This window comes from Rhineura floridana, chromosome 8, assembly GCF_030035675.1.
Source record: "Rhineura floridana isolate rRhiFlo1 chromosome 8, rRhiFlo1.hap2, whole genome shotgun sequence".
Taxonomy (NCBI): domain Eukaryota; kingdom Metazoa; phylum Chordata; class Lepidosauria; order Squamata; family Rhineuridae; genus Rhineura; species Rhineura floridana.
In genome coordinates this window covers 94595320-94612422 of record NC_084487.1, presented here as the reverse complement: position 1 = coordinate 94612422, position 17103 = coordinate 94595320, and the positions used below count along the sequence as shown (strand labels likewise).

General features: G+C 38.9%; 1 protein-coding gene across 3 annotated transcripts in view; it reads left to right on the top strand.

Annotated features, from left to right (window-relative positions):
- LOC133390792 (uncharacterized) overlaps nucleotides 1-17103 on the top strand; it is a 20358-nt gene extending 3255 nt beyond the window's left edge. The window contains exons 1-2 of one of the 3 annotated variants that reach the window (XM_061640167.1): nucleotides 10093-10111; nucleotides 15971-17103. In XM_061640167.1, the coding sequence (XP_061496151.1) occupies nucleotides 16279-16902 (624 nt within the window). In that variant the 5' untranslated portion in view covers nucleotides 10093-10111; nucleotides 15971-16278 and the 3' untranslated portion in view covers nucleotides 16903-17103. Of the gene's footprint in view, nucleotides 1-10092; nucleotides 10112-15641; nucleotides 15804-15970 lie in introns of those variants that run through there. The other 2 variants (XR_009764472.1, XM_061640166.1) reach the window with 2 other exon arrangements.

The following is a 17103-nucleotide window of genomic DNA, read 5'->3' as shown; positions in this document are numbered from 1 at the left end:
GAAACAAAACAAGTACACTCACAAAGACTCAATAGAGAGCAGATGAACAAAGAGCATTTAACTTCTATTTGCTTAGTGTCTTTCCAAAGGGGGACAAAATATTTTCACACCTGTTCAGAAATGTACCTCTTAATTTTCATGGTTTTCAGGAGGGGGATGGCAGGAGAAAGAGGCTATAACTTCATCAGGCTGAAGATTTGTTATCTTCAGGAACGTAACATGAAGCCAGGAGGATACACATTCCAAGGATTGTGGAATATGCCACTCAGATGATGTCAGGCGTGTTTTAAACAATTATACAAACAGGGCAAAATTGAACACATTCTATTTAAAAACAAAACAAAACCTTGAACTCATCTGTAATAATAGTTTTATTATTTGGGGGATTTGTCAAGGTAAGAGGGTGAAACCAAAACCCAGCTAGCCTCAGTTTTTTATATTGCCCCCTAATAGCTGAGGGGGAAAAGTTGTCATTACAGAGGCCATTTTGTGGGGATGCTTGAGGAAGTCAGTCTTTTTGAATTCCTATTTGAAATAATCTGATCTGTTCCTCTTGAACTAATGTGTGGATCAGAACTTTGTTGTCTACATTCTTGAAATGTTGTGAGGTGGTTCTCAGTGGTTTAAACATACCAAAATATGCATTAAATACTTATTGTGAGAGAAAATGCACATTTAGATGCATACTTAAATATGTATTTTGAGAGGATTAAAAAACTCACAGATCAGCAGAGCAATCTATCCCCATCACACCCTTGTACCAGGCTTGGGGGGATGGTTGGATTGGGCTGAGGTGTCTCTTCACCAATCTGTGCCAGCTAAGATGGCCTCCTGCTGGCCAATAGAATGGAGCTTTATTCCACTGACACAGAGCTTTCCCTTCTACTCACTGAACATGTGTGTGGGCAGAAGTGCCGTGATAACAGAGGACCCCATTTTGGGGAGTTCTGGACATGGGCATGGGCTGAAGCAGCCCAGGAGCCACTGGATCCTGAGCCAGTCCCACTGCAGTCACATGATGGCATCAGGCCTGAGCCAGGCCAAATCACTGTGCCACCTCTGTGTGTGGCAGGGCAGCGGATGTAGTTGCAGCCCCGCTGCTCTTTAAAGCCATGCTGGTCAGTAGCCAGGGTTAAGATTGCTCCTTTATGCAGAAATGGAACAGAATTAGGTGTAAAAACATATGAAAGCAATATTCCATTTTGCAAATATCAGCTGCATTTGGTGTTTTCTCACTGAACAGTTAACACAACAGTTAAGTAGCCACAAAATGTTCTATTGTCAAAATAATTGGCATTTTTAAAAATGAGATCAACCATGTCAATTCTGGTGTGGCACTCTCCCTTCCCCACCCCAGTATCTTTTCCAGCCCTGTGAAAGAAAGGCAGAATGTTCAATGCTTCTCTAACACTTTCCATACGTTGTAGATTATTTATAATGCCATGTAGTTGGAATGGAAGAGATACTTTTGCACTAATATAAGCAGTCCCATTTCTCCCCATTTAGCACATTCTAATGGATAACATAATTTATGTACCTGGCAAACATGGATATTCCTGGACATTGGTCAAAATCATAGTAGTAGGCGGGTTTGCACAAGGCACTTTGATCTACACTCAAACAATCCAGTTCATTTTCAGGCATGCAGTGATATGGACAAAGGTAATGTGTGAAGAACTGCATAATAAGAGATATAACTGGCAGCAATTTCAGTGGTCAAAGAGGCTGTAAAAATATCTAAGAATCATTGGGACTGCTTTAATTATATTTATTAAAACATAGTCTGTGAAGCAGACACAAAGATATCCACATATAGCTTTTTAAAAAAACAATTTATATGAGTGAAACTATTAAAAGAAAACTGACCTGTACCAATGTGTAGAAGATAGATAGCAATATCTTGTTCCTATGGAAGTTTGATTTATGAATCTTAAATCTTAATTTTAAGTAAGAATTTTTCTTGCCAATATATTCCAAATAGAGCTTTAATTTTTACACCCATGTCACTTTGCCCATTTATCTGGAGGACTAGAATTGTGGACCCAAAATCTAGTGGAACAGACTCTACCAATCCATAAAAGATAAGGGGCAATAGAATAAATTGCTAACAGAACAGTGACTAAAACAATATATCAAATTATACATGAATTTTCATTCATTTTAATTAGGTCAGAATAAATGGTAAAAAGACAACGTTGTTGTTGGGTGAGTTATGAAGATACATAGAACCTTGCTGACTTCATTAAAACTTAAACTGTTACAAAAAATGTTCATAGGCAATAACTTTTCTGCCAATCAGTTGAAGTTAACTAAGACAGCAATGCTTTTCTTGAACTAGTAAGTGGTGTATAACAGAAGTAGCCAAAGTGATGACCCCCAGATGTTGCTGGGCTACTACTCCTATCATCCCTGACCATTGGCTATGCCGGCTTAGGCTGATGGGAGTTGGAGCTAGCAACATTTGGATGGCACCATGCTAGCTACCTTGGTATAACATAGCACAGTGGGGAGGAGAGCCTGGCTGGGAGTCCAGAGTCTGTGAGTTCAAATCCCCACTCGTGTCTCCTGGGTGTAAAGGGCCAGCTAAAGATCACCCCCACAGTGAGTGGCTCAGGGGTTACATGCCTTGCCACCTGTGCAGCCGTGGGCAAGCTGCATAGTCCCAAGCAGCCCAGTTGACCCCCAGCTGGCAGTTGCGGACAAGGAAGGGGATGGCTTGTGCAGCTGTGGCAAGCTGAGCAGGCCCTAGCCAGCTGGGGTGGACTAGCCTCAGAGGGAGGCAATGGTAAACCCCTTCTGAATACTGCTTACCATGAAAACCCTATTCATAGGGTAGCCATAAGTCGGGATCGACTTGAAGGCAGTCCATTTCCATTTTCAAGGGAAAGGTTTAGAAAACAATGCTCATTGTTGTTTGTTTGACAGATGATGTTCTTGAAATTGGGGTTTGAAAACTAGTATGGCTGCTCAATGCAATTCCTAGAACAGGCTTTTATCTTCAAGTAAATTTTTCCCTTCAATATGCTATAATAGGATTCCTTTAGCCTACACCAGTGGTTCCCACACTTTTCCCCACATGGACCACTTGAAAATTGCTGAGGGTCTTGACAGACCATTTAATGAGTCTTCTGCCTGTTATAGTAATTGTAATGTGCTGTGCTGGATGCTATATGATATTTAAGCGTATATTTTGCTTCTTTTTCATATGTATTCTATTTTATTGTATTCCATAGAATTCAAATGGTAATACAATAAAATACAATATTAAGAAATAAAATATGCCATAAAAATACTTATAATCAATGTGAATATTTAATGTGATGATTGTGCCTGTCCTGTCTCCTGTCTTCAGCTGCTAATCCACAGACACACCACGAACCACTTGAATGAAACTTGTGGACCATTGGTGGTCCATAGACCATAGTTTGGGAACTGTTGACTTACACATTAGAAATCAAAATTCAAGAAAAAAATAGTATGCAGTATCTTTCCAAATGGATTTGACTTGGATTCTGTTATGTATCTCAAGAAGTACTACAATCCTAGAGGTAAACCGCCAAGGTAACACACATATAGTCTTAATATATTTAAATATATGGCATTCTGTCTACAGTAAACTATATATCCAATTATAAATGAATTTTCATTCTGATAGCCACAGAACTGAATACATCAAAGTATGGTTGTGCAGTGGATTTGGTTGAATCCCAAAAGAAGTGGGCCACTTCAAGATGAAGTGGGATCTATCCAAGTTACCCTGAACTGATGTAGGACTTCCAAAGTGCTTGGTGGTGCCTTTGTGATTCAGACATTTTAAAAAGGCTGCAGACAAGTGTCTGCTAAAACCAAAAACTAATGTCTCATTTGTTATTGTTATGTGCCTTCAAGTAGATTACTGGCGACCCTATGAATCAGCAACCTTCAATAACATCTTTTATAAACCACCCTGTTCAGATTTTGTAAGTTTAGGTCTGTGGTTTCCTTTAAGAAATCAATCCATCTCGTTTGGTCTTCTTTTTCTACTCTCTTCTGTTTTTCCAGGCATTATTGTCTTTTCTAGTGAATCATGTCTTCTCATTTTGTGCCCAAAGTATGATAACCGCAGTTTCATCATTTTGGCTTCTAATGATAATTCTATTTTAAGTTGTTCTAACATACAGTTATTTGTCTTTTTCATGGTCCATGGTATGCACAAAGCTCTCCTCCAACACCACATTTCAAATGAGTTGATTCTTCTCTTACCCACTTTTTTCACTGTCCAACTTTCACATCCATACAAAGACCGGAAATACCATGGTCTGAACGATCCTGACTTTAGTGTTTAGTAATACATCTTTGCATTTGAGGACCTTTTCTAGCTTTCTCATAGCTGCCCTCCCCAGTCCTAACCTTCTTCTAATTTCTTGACTATTGTCTCCATTTTGATTAATGATTGTGCCAAGGTATTGATAATCCTTGACAAGTTCAATGTCTTCCTTGCCAACTTTAAAGTTACGTAAATGTTCTGTTGTCATTACTTTAGTCTTCTTGAAATTCAGCTGTAGTCCTGCTTTTGTGCTTTCCTCCTTCATCTTGGTCCAATCCCACTTTCCATATGATATGTTCTGTGTATAGATTAAACAAACAGGGTGATAAAACACGCATGTCTCACTCTTTCTGACTGGGAACCAATCAGTTTCTCCATATTCTGTCCTTACAATAGCCTCTTGTCCAGAGTATAAATTGCACAACAGGAGAATCAGATGCTGTGGCACCCCCATTTCTTTTAAAGTATTCCATTGTTTTTCATGATCTACACAATCAAAGGCTTTCCTGTAATCTATACAGGAATACCCCACATTAATGTACGCAATGGGTCCAGAGCGAGTATGTAAACCGAAAATGTACTTAAAGTGAAGCACTACCTTTTTTCACTTGTGCTGCCACTGTGCCACCTCTCCTTCACGCGGAGCCTCAAAGCCCCACGCTAAAGCCTCTGCTGCTGTGCCGCTGCGCCTCTCAGCTGATCGCGATCGCGCCTCCCAGCTGATTTGCGATCACGCGATCACGTCTCTTTCCACCCCCTACGCACCAAAAGAACAGGCCACAACCAAAGGTTAAGTGTCCGTTCTTGCGAAGCAAGCATACGTAAACAGGAATGGTGCTACTGTAAGTATGTCCGTACTCGCGAGTGTCCTTAAAGTGAAGGTCCATCTAGCAGGGTATTCCTGTAAACAGCACAGGATGATTTTCTTCTGAAATTCCTTGGTCCATTCTATTATCCAACGTATGTTTGTGATACCATCTCTGGTGCCTCTTCCCTTTCAAAATCCAGCTTGAACATCTGACTTTTCTTGCTCCATATATGGTAAGAGCCTTTGTTGTAGAATCTTGAGCATTACTTTACTTGCATGGGATATTAAGGCAATAGTTCGATAATTATGGCATTCCCTGGGATCCCTTTCTTTAGAATTGGTATGTATATTGAACACTTCCAGTCTGTGGGCCATTGTTTAGTTCTCCATATTTGTTGACAAATTTTTCTCAAAATTTGGACAGATTCAGCCTCAGTAACTTGTAGCAACACCATTGGTATGCCATCTGTTCCTGGTGATTTGTTTCTTCCAAGTATTTTAAGAGCAGCTTTCACCTCACATTCTAAGATTTCTGGTTCTTCATCATACAGTTCCTCCGTGAATGAATCTGTCATCCTTGCATCTCTTTTATATAGTTCTTCAGTGTATTGCTTCCATCTTCCTTTTATTTCATCTCGGTCAGTCAGTATGTTCCCCTGTTGATTATTCAGCATCCCTTCTCCTGGTTTAAATTTCCCTGTAATTTCTCTAATCTTTTAGAATAAGGCTCTTCTTCTACCTTTTTTGGTGTCCTCTTCTACTTCTATACAATAACTATTGTAATAGTTCTCTTTGTCCCTACGTACTAGTTGCTGTATTATTGCATTTAGGGTTCTGACCATGTTTCTATCTCCTTTTGCTTTTATTTTCCTTCTCTCTTTAACCATTTTACGAGTTTCATGAGTCATCCATTGAGGTCTTTGTCTCTTTTTAACTAGAGGTATTGTCTTTTTGCATTTTCCCCTGATAATGTCTCTATCTTCACTCCATAGTTGTTCTGGTTGTCTATCAACTAAGTTTAAAGCCTCAAATCTGTTCCTTATTTGATCTTTATATTCTTCTGGGATGTTATTAATTTATTTAAATTGTATTTTGGCATTATGATTGTTTTGTTGTACTTCTTTAGCTTTACTCTTATTTTTGATATGACCAGTTCATGATCTGTACTGCAGTCTGCTCCTGGTCTTGTTTTCACAGAAAGTATGGAACTTCTCCATCTTCTGCTTCCAATTATACAATCGGTTTGATTCCTATATTGACCATTCGATGATGTCCAAGTTTTTTCGGTTGCTCAAAAAATGTTTGCAAAGAACAAAGTATTAGCTTCAAAGAATTCAATAAGTTTCTCTCGTGCTTCATTTCTATCTCCTAAGCCCCATTTCCCAACAATTTCTAGTTCTTCTCTGTTCCCTACTTTTGCACTCCAGTCCCCCATGATTATTAGCACATCTCATTTTGGTGTGTGATCAATTTCTTCCTGTACTTCTGCATAAAATCTCTCCAATTCCTCTTCTTCTGTGCTTGCCATTGGAGCATAACTTTGGATGATGGTTATGTTAATAGGTTTCCCGTTTAATCTTATTGATACCGTTCGCTCAGACCTTGCGTTATAGCTCCTAATTGCTTTTGCTACATCACTTCTCACTATTAGAGCAACCCCATTTCTTCTTATGTCTCATAAGCTTACCATATAAGGAAAATGCTAGCGTGAGGATAGGAAGGATGGAGAACTCCTTTGTGACAGACACGTCTATTTTGTAATCAAAGATATTTTGAATTTTGTAATGAAGGGCTCTCCGATCACAGTGCTTTGGGGAAGGAACGTTGTAGTAAATAAATAGCTTTGATCTCCACATGTTTTTTCTATTTGCTAGTTCTGTCTCTTAGGAGTAGAACTTGGAAGATTATTTTTTAAAAATGAATAAATTACAATTACTGTTACATGGGCCCAAAAAAGGAATAAATTACCATTACCATTGTTCTGAAAGGAATTGATTGCTTTACCGTTACTCAAAAGTAATTACTACAATTATACTTAAGTGCTGGCCTTGACTGCTGCACACCTAAGTCACCTAAAACAACATAAACAGACACAGAGGTACTAGAATAATTCTTTTTATCGATAAGATAACAGTGGTGGTCTCTCTCCTGGTAAGGGAGGCGTGGAGGGAGGCAGAGGCCATTGCTCAGGTATTTGCACATCAAACCAAGTGCAACCCCCCACACCCACACACTCTCAGCCAGCAAGCATCTCTCTCACTCAACTACCTCCCGAAACCTGCCCTGCCACCAAGGCACACCCACCTAAGCAAACATTTTCCCTAGAGTGCAAAAAAAAAAAAAAACCCACTGCAAATGCAGCAAAGTAACCAGGGAGGGTGGCAGAGGCCACTTTGTATGCCAAGTGGAAACACAGTATTAACACACACATACACACATAATCTCACTTCCACAGTTCTTTATCTCCATTTGACTGCTGCCTCCTTCTCCTCCTTTATCCATGTTCTTGCCTTCAAGCTCCTTTCCTTCTCCACTCCATTCTTCTCCACCACTGTTCATTTTTTTAACAATTGTTTACTCTACTCCACCCTGTCTTGCTGTCCGCCTCCTCCTTCATCGACTGCTACCCACCCACAGAGCACAAGAAAAGAACAAAGATGCACAGAAGCCCAGTTTGAGGCACATGATTTTCATCCATGAATCAGGGGAGCAGAAGACTTCCACTCTCCCCCCCCCGTAATGCTCAAACGTAATGCTGGAAACATTACAATTACTCCTCAAAAGTAATAAAATTACTCCTCTTTCTATCAAAATGTAAAGGAATTACCCACTCATTCCTCAAAAAAGTAATAAATTACAAGTAATTCATTTTTTATAAGTAATTACTTCCATGCTCTGCTTAGGAGCAGTAACATTAAGAGAATTCTGGTGGGGCTAGTTGGAGGTTTTTATTTTGCCCGTGTGTTCTGATACTAAACCAGTTTAGCTTACCTCATTCCAGTCATTATACATCCAGTCCCTTAGTTACCTGTCATTTCTTCCCAATCTTCACTACCCTTTTTCATTTACTCCTTTTGATTTAATCTTGCTATTTGCTTTTTGAGTCTAAGAGTTGGTTCTTCTTCTTCGTTAGAGTTCCTCTCCCTGCCCCAAGAATGGTTCCAGGTCTAAGTGATTTTGCTTGAATAAGTACTACTCTTTTAGTCTGTCTCAAGTGATTTTTATTTTATCAGTCATAGTTTTTATTTATAATTATTTCTTAACATCTTTATTTCTCCCTCCCCCCTCTCTCTTACACACACACCTGGACTGTAAGTGCTCCAAATGTCAGAGTAACTTCTCTTGTAACCCAAAGATTCTGGTTCTGTACTAAGAAAGCTGCCATTGGAAAAATAATGCTGCTACTTGGCATTGTACTACAACAATAATCTTAAAACAAATTTCATAAACAGCCTTGCTAAATGTGGGTACACTGAAGCTATTTCCAAATGTCAAAGATGAAATGCACTTCTTGACAACAATACCCTATACTGGAAATGTTGAAATTGGATCCACACTACCCTTACAAACTGGATGCTATAAAATGAAGCCAAGGAACTTTATCCTACTTTCCCTGCAAATCCCGCCCTTTCCTCTCACCTACCCATATAATGCTGCAACTGCCTGCTTACTCTGCCAGCTCTTAATGCTTGTATACAAATGAAATAAGACAATTCTTTTTAAAAAAGTAAAATACTGCTTTTATATAATACTGTTGCGCGCCTCCCCCAATCTCCGAGCAATGAGATTTTGGGGGTCCCTGCACTCCTCCAGGGTTTGGTTTCCTTTGGGAAGAAGGTCAGCGGAGACTGCGGTGTCTTTATGAAATATGGTTTATTTATTTACACACATTCCAACCTGAGCTCAAGGATGGAGGGGTTCAATGCATCAGCAGTCCAATATCCAGCTTTTCCATCTGGGTTGCAGGAGGCACCCCAAAGGCCATGGTGCAGAGAGTCAGTCTCTCTGCCTGCCTTCCAGTTCCCAGCAATTCTCTAGACACAACCCAAAACTACCAGCCTCTAGGAGGGGGGGAATCCTCTCCTGAAGAGTTTAAATGACAAAAGGGTCTCTCTGGCCCATTCGCTATTGCTAGGCAACTGATCGGCCCATTATCTTACCTGGCCAATCTATTTGGTTAACAAAAGACTCATTTGACCAGCAGAGAGTTTCTCATTCCAAGGCACAGGATTCCAAATCAGAGGCTGGAAAGGGGACCCACAGGAATCATCCATCCCAAACCCCATGCTCATAACAATATTGTATGCAGGACCCCTGCTTTCTGCACTGCCTTGTGGTGCTGAGAGAGGAAGAACCCTTTTCCTGTCTTCTATTGGCTTTGGCCCTGCTGTGATTCACACCAGGTCTCTGCACCGGGAAGCCAATCAGTGGCTGCTGATTGGCAGGATTCATACCCTCAGAAAGTACTACATTGCCTGCAAATTTCATCCAATTCTGCCAAAAAAGTTATTTTTTTTAAAAAAAGCAAATGATAAAGGTATTGAGCACCAAAGTACTTGGATCTATTTGCCTTTATATTGTCCCTTAATTATCCACTCTAGATGGGCTACTATGCTTGCAAATTGCAATCAATTTTGTCAAAAAGGAAGAAAGTTATAGGTATTTCCTCCTATAATAGTGGAGGCTCAAAACCTTATTTTTCTGAAATGGATTTCACTTCAGGCCATGAGCCAAATTCAGCAGCCTCCGAAGGGCTTTGGACCAAAGCAGGCAGTTTTCCAAACCACTGAGTCTGAACCTATATATACAGTTATGTATGTCAAACTTAAAACATCCATAATAAAAGATTCACTCATTTGATATTGAGTCCAATACAAAATAAACAGTGTCCAGTTTCATTACCATCATTTCTATTGGTGGATTCTTCCATCCCATAGTTGTTTATTTGTCATGATCTTATTCATGACCATTTCATCCCAGATCTTCCTCTTCCACTGGTAAGCTATCAGTTCTCCATGTCTTTATCAAAAGACTGTACTGCAATTAACATGTGTGACCAGAATACAAGAGTCTTTCCATACCTAAAGTTTTATATAACCCAAAGCATTGCTAAAGGGTTTAATTGCAATTCACAGTCTGCAATCTATTTGATACTTAAATTAATTTACCTCCAATAATCTTTAACTTGACAAGAATCCCACCACATATGAGCAAATGTGCCCTTGGCTTTCTTAGGTCAGACGTCGTTAAACTGAATCTTGTGGTTGGTGCACACCCCTACTTTACAGTGATATAGTGAGGAATTTCGCATACAATACGGTACTATTAGACTTATGTTAATGAGCTCTCTCCAGAGCCTTAAAAATGTAGTCTGAAGGGGGGAGTGCAAAAGAACCCAGTTAGAATATGAAGTACAACTGAAACACTGGACAATTTGTGACAATTACTTTGGAAAAACTTAATTTATATGAATTCTATTTAAAATTATTTCTAACTTTTTCTGGGCTTTCTCTGAGGCCAATGAAATTGGATTCCAGGTACAAAAACTTTTATGTTTTACAGACAGAGACAAATCTCATTAAAAAACCAACACACTGGAAAATGTTTAGATCAAACTCCAGCTTCAAAGTATTGTTATAGAATTGTGGGGGTGGGTTTGGATGATATTTGTGAGACCCTTCTAGTTTATAACTGTATTCCTGTAATAGATACAACCTGCAAAGGAAGATGCCTGGTCAGACTAATCTCCTTTGTTAATCTGATAGAGTGGCCAGGTAAGCTAATGGGTTTGTCAAATGCCCATTAACAGGTGAATATATTTAGAGCCAGAGAGATCCTGTTGCTATTGGAACTCTTTTCAGGAAAGAGGCCCTCCCCTCCTCCAATCCTGGAGACAAGGAGAGGCTTGTATGTTGTTATTCTAGGAGAAGTTGGGAACTGGACACAGATGGAGAGGCTTGCTTGCTCCCTGGACCCCCAAAACTATGGGCAATGGGGAGCAAGATCTGATGGACTGATAATGCTATGAACCCTTCATCTTAAGCTCAGATTGGAATGTGTGTAAATAAAAACCATATATCCTATAACACACCATAGTCTCCACTGACCTTTTTTCCAAGGAAACCAAACCCTGGGTAAGTGTACCATTCAGAAGTCTCGCACCATTCAGAGATTAGGGTGGCACACAACAATATATACTAAAAGGAGGACTATTAAGGAAATATGGAAGTTGTTTTTCTTAGTTCACAGCAGCTTAAAAGGATTTATTTTTAACCGTTTCCCTGTTTTTATTTGTCCTCTTAACCAATCCTCTGCATGCTCGTCTTCCATGATTTCTGTTCCACTCTAGCTTGAAGCTTTTGTATTGGCCAGACCTAGTATAAATATTAGGAGTCGTCTTGAGCCTTTGGATGCTGAATGGAGCAGAACCTTGTGCGGTTTAAGCTCCAGCTCCTTCTATCAGGAACCCTTTCTAAGTTCCTGAATGCAGCCCTGGCCTTGCTCAAATATATACAAACACAAAATCTCCATTTGTAGTCTAAAATGGTGCAATCCAGGTCCATTTGCCACTTGATTTTGCTGATTATATCAATGCACCAGGATTGATTTCTAAAGAAGCTTGTTGCATGTTTATTCCTTTTACCAGTGCCTAAATTTAGTTGACCAGAATGCTTCACAGCTTTGTTTTGTTTTCATTTACCATGGGAATCAAATTCTGGACCCTTGAGGAGCTGTGGTTCTAACTCTCTGCATGACCATAGTCAGAGAACTGCAGCTGCTTCAACCCAGTCAGAAGCAATCTTTGGAGCTGGTAAGCCAGGCGCTGCGTATGTTTCAAAGAGTGGGGCTCTGCTGTCTCTTTATGAAGAACAAAGGGACCCAGTTTTCTGCTCCTTCCTGCACAGATTCACCTAGCCCACCCTTCACCTGTTACTGTAACTGCAGAAAACAGTACCCTCATCTTCCCCAAACCCTGAAGCGGAACAGTTGCATGCTGCCATCTGGGTCCCAGATAAGCTACTTCACTGACAGTGTATTAATACACTTGAAGGAATGTGTGAAAGGTTACTCATGCCTCTCACATTCAACTTGTGTCAGTTTGACCTATGAAAAGACTTCATATATTACCACCCAGGGACTACTCTGATTCTTTTTCAGGCAACTAAGCCTTCTTAATGCAGCTCTGTGTAAACCTGTGCTCCAGAGCACCTTCTTTAATGAAAAAAAGGCTAAAAAGGGTGAGAGAGATCAAGCTTTTCTGACATCTAAACATGGCTGACTGACAGACAGACAGATGGGAGAAGATGAAAACTTCATACTGTCCTGTCCTTGAGAGCGATGTGTCATCACCTACATTTAACGGTGATATCAGTAAAGGAAGGCTGGGCAAAACGTGTGTTTTAAAGCATGTGAAGGAATAGCTTTTCAGCTGGGTATTTTCTCAAATGATTCTATTGTTCAGGTCATCTGCCCTGATGCTATTGTTAACATAAAGTCAGGTGGGAATAATGTCCTTTCCCCTGTCAATCACTTTATTCATTGATATATGTTTACCTTCACTGAAGGTCACTATTTGGATTTTCTGCCTCAGGTATTAAAATGCCTTGGGCCATTTCTTAGTCAAACCCTCTCATCATATATTATTATCGCTATTGCTGCTGTTGCTGCTTTTCTTATGACAGTAGTCACCGGTGAGGAGCACCGTCACCACTTTTTTTGCTGTCCATGGCAGCCATTTAGTGCTGGTAGAACAGCAGCACTATCTCCACAGCTGTAGATCACTTTAGTGCTACTTTACGATATTTTTTTTAAAAGTGTGGCTTTGGTGAGTGCAGTGATATATCAGGCAGGTGAACTTATCCCCACCAACATAACTTGAATATTGCTTTTTTGGTGGGCATTATTTTTTAATCTTTCTTTTAATTAGCTCTTATTAAAATATTAATATTTAGTATTAATTTTAAAAACAATATTAAAATATACACACAATATACAATATTTATGCAAAAAATGTGTAGTACTAATGTTAAATTGATTTTAAAAAATGAAAACCGCTGCCTTTCTGGCTATTGCCATTTTATCAACGTAGTTATTTTCGCCCCCAATTTGCAGACTTGCCCTAGAACAGTTTCTAATATTTTACATGGTTTTAAATGTACATATATACACCTTGAAATTGTTCATAAATGGCATACTCTGGATGGTCTTTCTTTGGACTCTTGGTATGGCTCACTTCGGCCCATTGATTTGGCAGGGGAATTAACTTCAAAAAGCAAAAAAGCACAAGGATGTGGCAAAAAAAGACAAATTTGCTCTTACATGGTTTCCATTTATTCAGTTAATACTTCTGATCAAAACCATCAGCCTTCATTCTCAAGTGGACATTTATGGGGAGATACACACAGATCTTGTTCAATACCTCTCCAGTGTTAAGTTTCTCTATGACTGGATTTACCCCCTTTTATGCCTGTATAGTTGTTTTTCTTTTTATGTATGTTAATAAAATACATATACAGTATGTACACATAGTGGGACTAATTTATTAGAGCATGGATGGGCCCGTGGCTTTACAGTTGTTGTTTGGTTCCCACTCCCATCAGCCCCAGCCGGCATGGCCAATGATCAGGGATGATGGGAGTGGGAATCCAACAATATCTGAAGGGCCACAAATTCACCATCTCTCCATCAGACTCTTACTGTGGAATCTCAATTCATTTGAAAGGGTCTTATATGATAATGCACAACAGATGCAACCTAATGGGTAGTACCCAGTATTATGTGCTGAATGTATGTATCGGCATGCTGCCTAAATTCCTACTTTAAAAATCACTAGCAAGATGGCTAACAATAATTGTGCAAGTGTATTATTTTGTTCAGGATTTTAAAGAATACCAAAAGCAATTCTCACTTGTGTCTCACATATATCATTCACATTTACACAGCACATTCCTAGCAAACACTAATTAATTGTTTCCCTAGCTTAACTTTTTGGTGCAGAAATAAGATACTGTAAATTATATGACTTTTCATGCCAAGGCACTTAGTAGTGCAATCTTTCACTTGCATGCACAGCAACACAGAGAGGCTGATTCTAAGAGTCTGCACGGACCGCTTTTGCAATGTTAGTAATGAAAGAAAACAACTAAAAGCAACATAGCAGATACAGGAGGCTCTTCATGCAGTAAAAATAAATAAACCTTTATTCCAGCCAGAGCTCAAAAAAAATTTATATGCCTGTGCTTTGCTTCATCTCTCTCCCTACCTCTCATTCAGCTGCTACTCTTGACTTCCTTAAATTTTATCCCCACCACCACCACCACCACCACCACCAATAATTCAGTGTTTGCCCCCAATAACCTTGGGGCCTAGTACTTTGGTCTTGCACAACAGCCGTACTGTGTCTTGTTTGCTCTAAAATAGGCACAAGTCAGCAAGAGATTATGACCACATGCCTCATATGCTTACCATCCAGCTAGGTTGCTACTGGTGCTGTCAACAGGGATAATTTAAGTACATTCAAATTGGAGGGGGCTAAAATAAAATACATAAGGCATGTTTTGAATGCTCCACATAGGATAGTCTGGATATATCCAACTTAAAGACTGAAATGAGCTGTTTTATTAATTCCCAGTTGTTGATTTTTGTATCAGTGTTAATTTTGTTAATTTTTATGATGTAGCGAGTTTTAGTTTTATACGGATAAATTGTTTTGTCTTGCTTTGTCTTAAGCTTTGTAAAATTTTATAAGACCCTTGGATCTTTTTTCAGAAAGGTCTCTAAGAAATTTAATATAAACAAACATGAATTATTCTCTTTTCACTCACCAGTAGTGAATCATTGTGCATTTATATAAAAATTGTGAAATGTTTATTATTAGTCAAACACCTGATCACCATTTAATTTTCTACTTTAAATACCTATATTGCTCCTTTTGTACTTTAAATGCTGTACTGTAATTGCCCTGTTTTAAAATTAAGCATTTTACAATGAGGGTTAATGTTGAGGGCCTGTAAGAAAAAGGTAGCAAAGCTAGGCCAGAAAGGGTTATGAAGATTGAAAAAATAAGGGAGTCTTCCAATAGCCTGATAGACTAGTAATTTAGACCTTTTACAAGAGAACATGTCTAAATGCTAGCCTTTTCTTTGGTTTTTCTCTGGTTTGAGTACTGAGGACTAGATATATCCATGCTTAGATCAAGAGTGGTCCAAAGACCAAGTTCCTGAGCATTTCTATGAAATATTCCATGAGCAATTACCCTGCAGTTGACTTATCCTAAAGGTCAGTTCTTACATGGGCCTCCTTCACATGGAAGTTGTCAGAAATGTTTTTGCAGGGCATCAGTTCCATGCAGTACTCATAAGATGCGAGGACTGCTCATCACATAAATCAGGCCAGTTGCGGACTTCCGGGAAGGGTGACTTCGCTTGTGCCTGCTTTTGAGACGGGCTCCCGCCTCAAAAGAAGCTTATTCAGATATAAATCAGTCAGAACATTTTTTTTTTGACTGATGAAATTTCTCTCGGGCAGGGAGAAACGTAGAGATCAACCTCAAAAGCCTGTTTTTGTTGGGAGGACTGGATTTCATTAATTTATGAGAAAAGGTCCAGCCAGCAATGCCGGACGGACTTCCGAACAAGCTCTATCTGTTTAATGCGATACGTTTATCTTTTCTTCAAAGAAAAAACAGACTAACAGGCAAGCACCCTTCTTTCTATTATTTTTTTTACTTGGTTTAAATTGTTGCAGCAAAAAGAGATTTGTCAATTTAATCAGCTTTAAAGAGCTTCTGGGTGAGTTATAACTCTTCTCTGTTATTCACGAAATTAACAGCTTATCTCTGTTTCTATTGCAAAAAGCTGTCCTGGAAGTGCATTCTAAAGATATACACAGAAGAGGGATTTCTATTCCGAGGAACATTATATTGTCTGGGACTATTCTCTTTTTGGTCTATTTTATTTTGACGAATCTGCTTCTTCACGACGCCGCTAACTGTTTTGATGCTGGGAACTAAATTTGTTTTGTATTCTTGAACATAGAGAGATAAGGCAGGCTGCTCTGTTTATACTGTGATGTCATCAAGCCTGGAATATTAACCCAATTGTTGCTGAAATAAGAAGTGGTTCTTCTTTATTTTTGTTTTGCTTTGTTTTCGTGGTTTTAAAAAATGGCAATCAAGAAAGTGGCTGAGAATCTGGAAGTAATTATGTTTCAGAAAATAATGGATGAGATTGAGATAACGAAACAAACCCTGCGACAGGGCAGTAAGGAGCTGAAAATTGAACTGAGCAAAATGACGCAGGAGCTTAAAGAAATAGGGGATCCTGTGAGAGAGGAGAATGAGATCAGAGATGAGAAAAGAAAAAATAAAGGGAAGATACAAGCCCTGGAGATTGGAACAAATGTGGAATTGGAAAAAGATCTGGAATTTATGGATATTAGAAATAAAATCTACTGTTTGGAATTTAACGTTATCTCTGAAGAAATTAATGAAGATATTAGAGATAAAGTTATCAATGGCTTGGATAATCTTCTGGACTGGAATGACGTGATGGAGCTTGATATAGAGAAAATCTATGGAACTAACAGCAGCCATGTGACAATGGAAAAACTGTCAAGAGATGAACCAGTGCATTTTGTAAAAAAGAAGAACAGAGATATGACTTTACAACAATATTTCAGCAACTTATTCAGAATTGATGGCAAGAAAATATTTGGGAGAGAGGAAATTCCCATCAGACTCTTATTATATGACTATGGCTATGATAGCAAGATTATTATGGAATACTGATAATGGAAGATTGGACACTGAAATTACTGGACTTAACAGGACTATTGAAGATGGAAGATGGAATTAATAGGGATAATGGAATAATGGCTATTGAAATTATTGGACCTAACAGATTTTGATGAGATGGATTAATCGATATGTTTATTTGGAGAAAAATTGATAGATATATTTCTTAAAGAATTGAAACCTCTCTTTGACTTT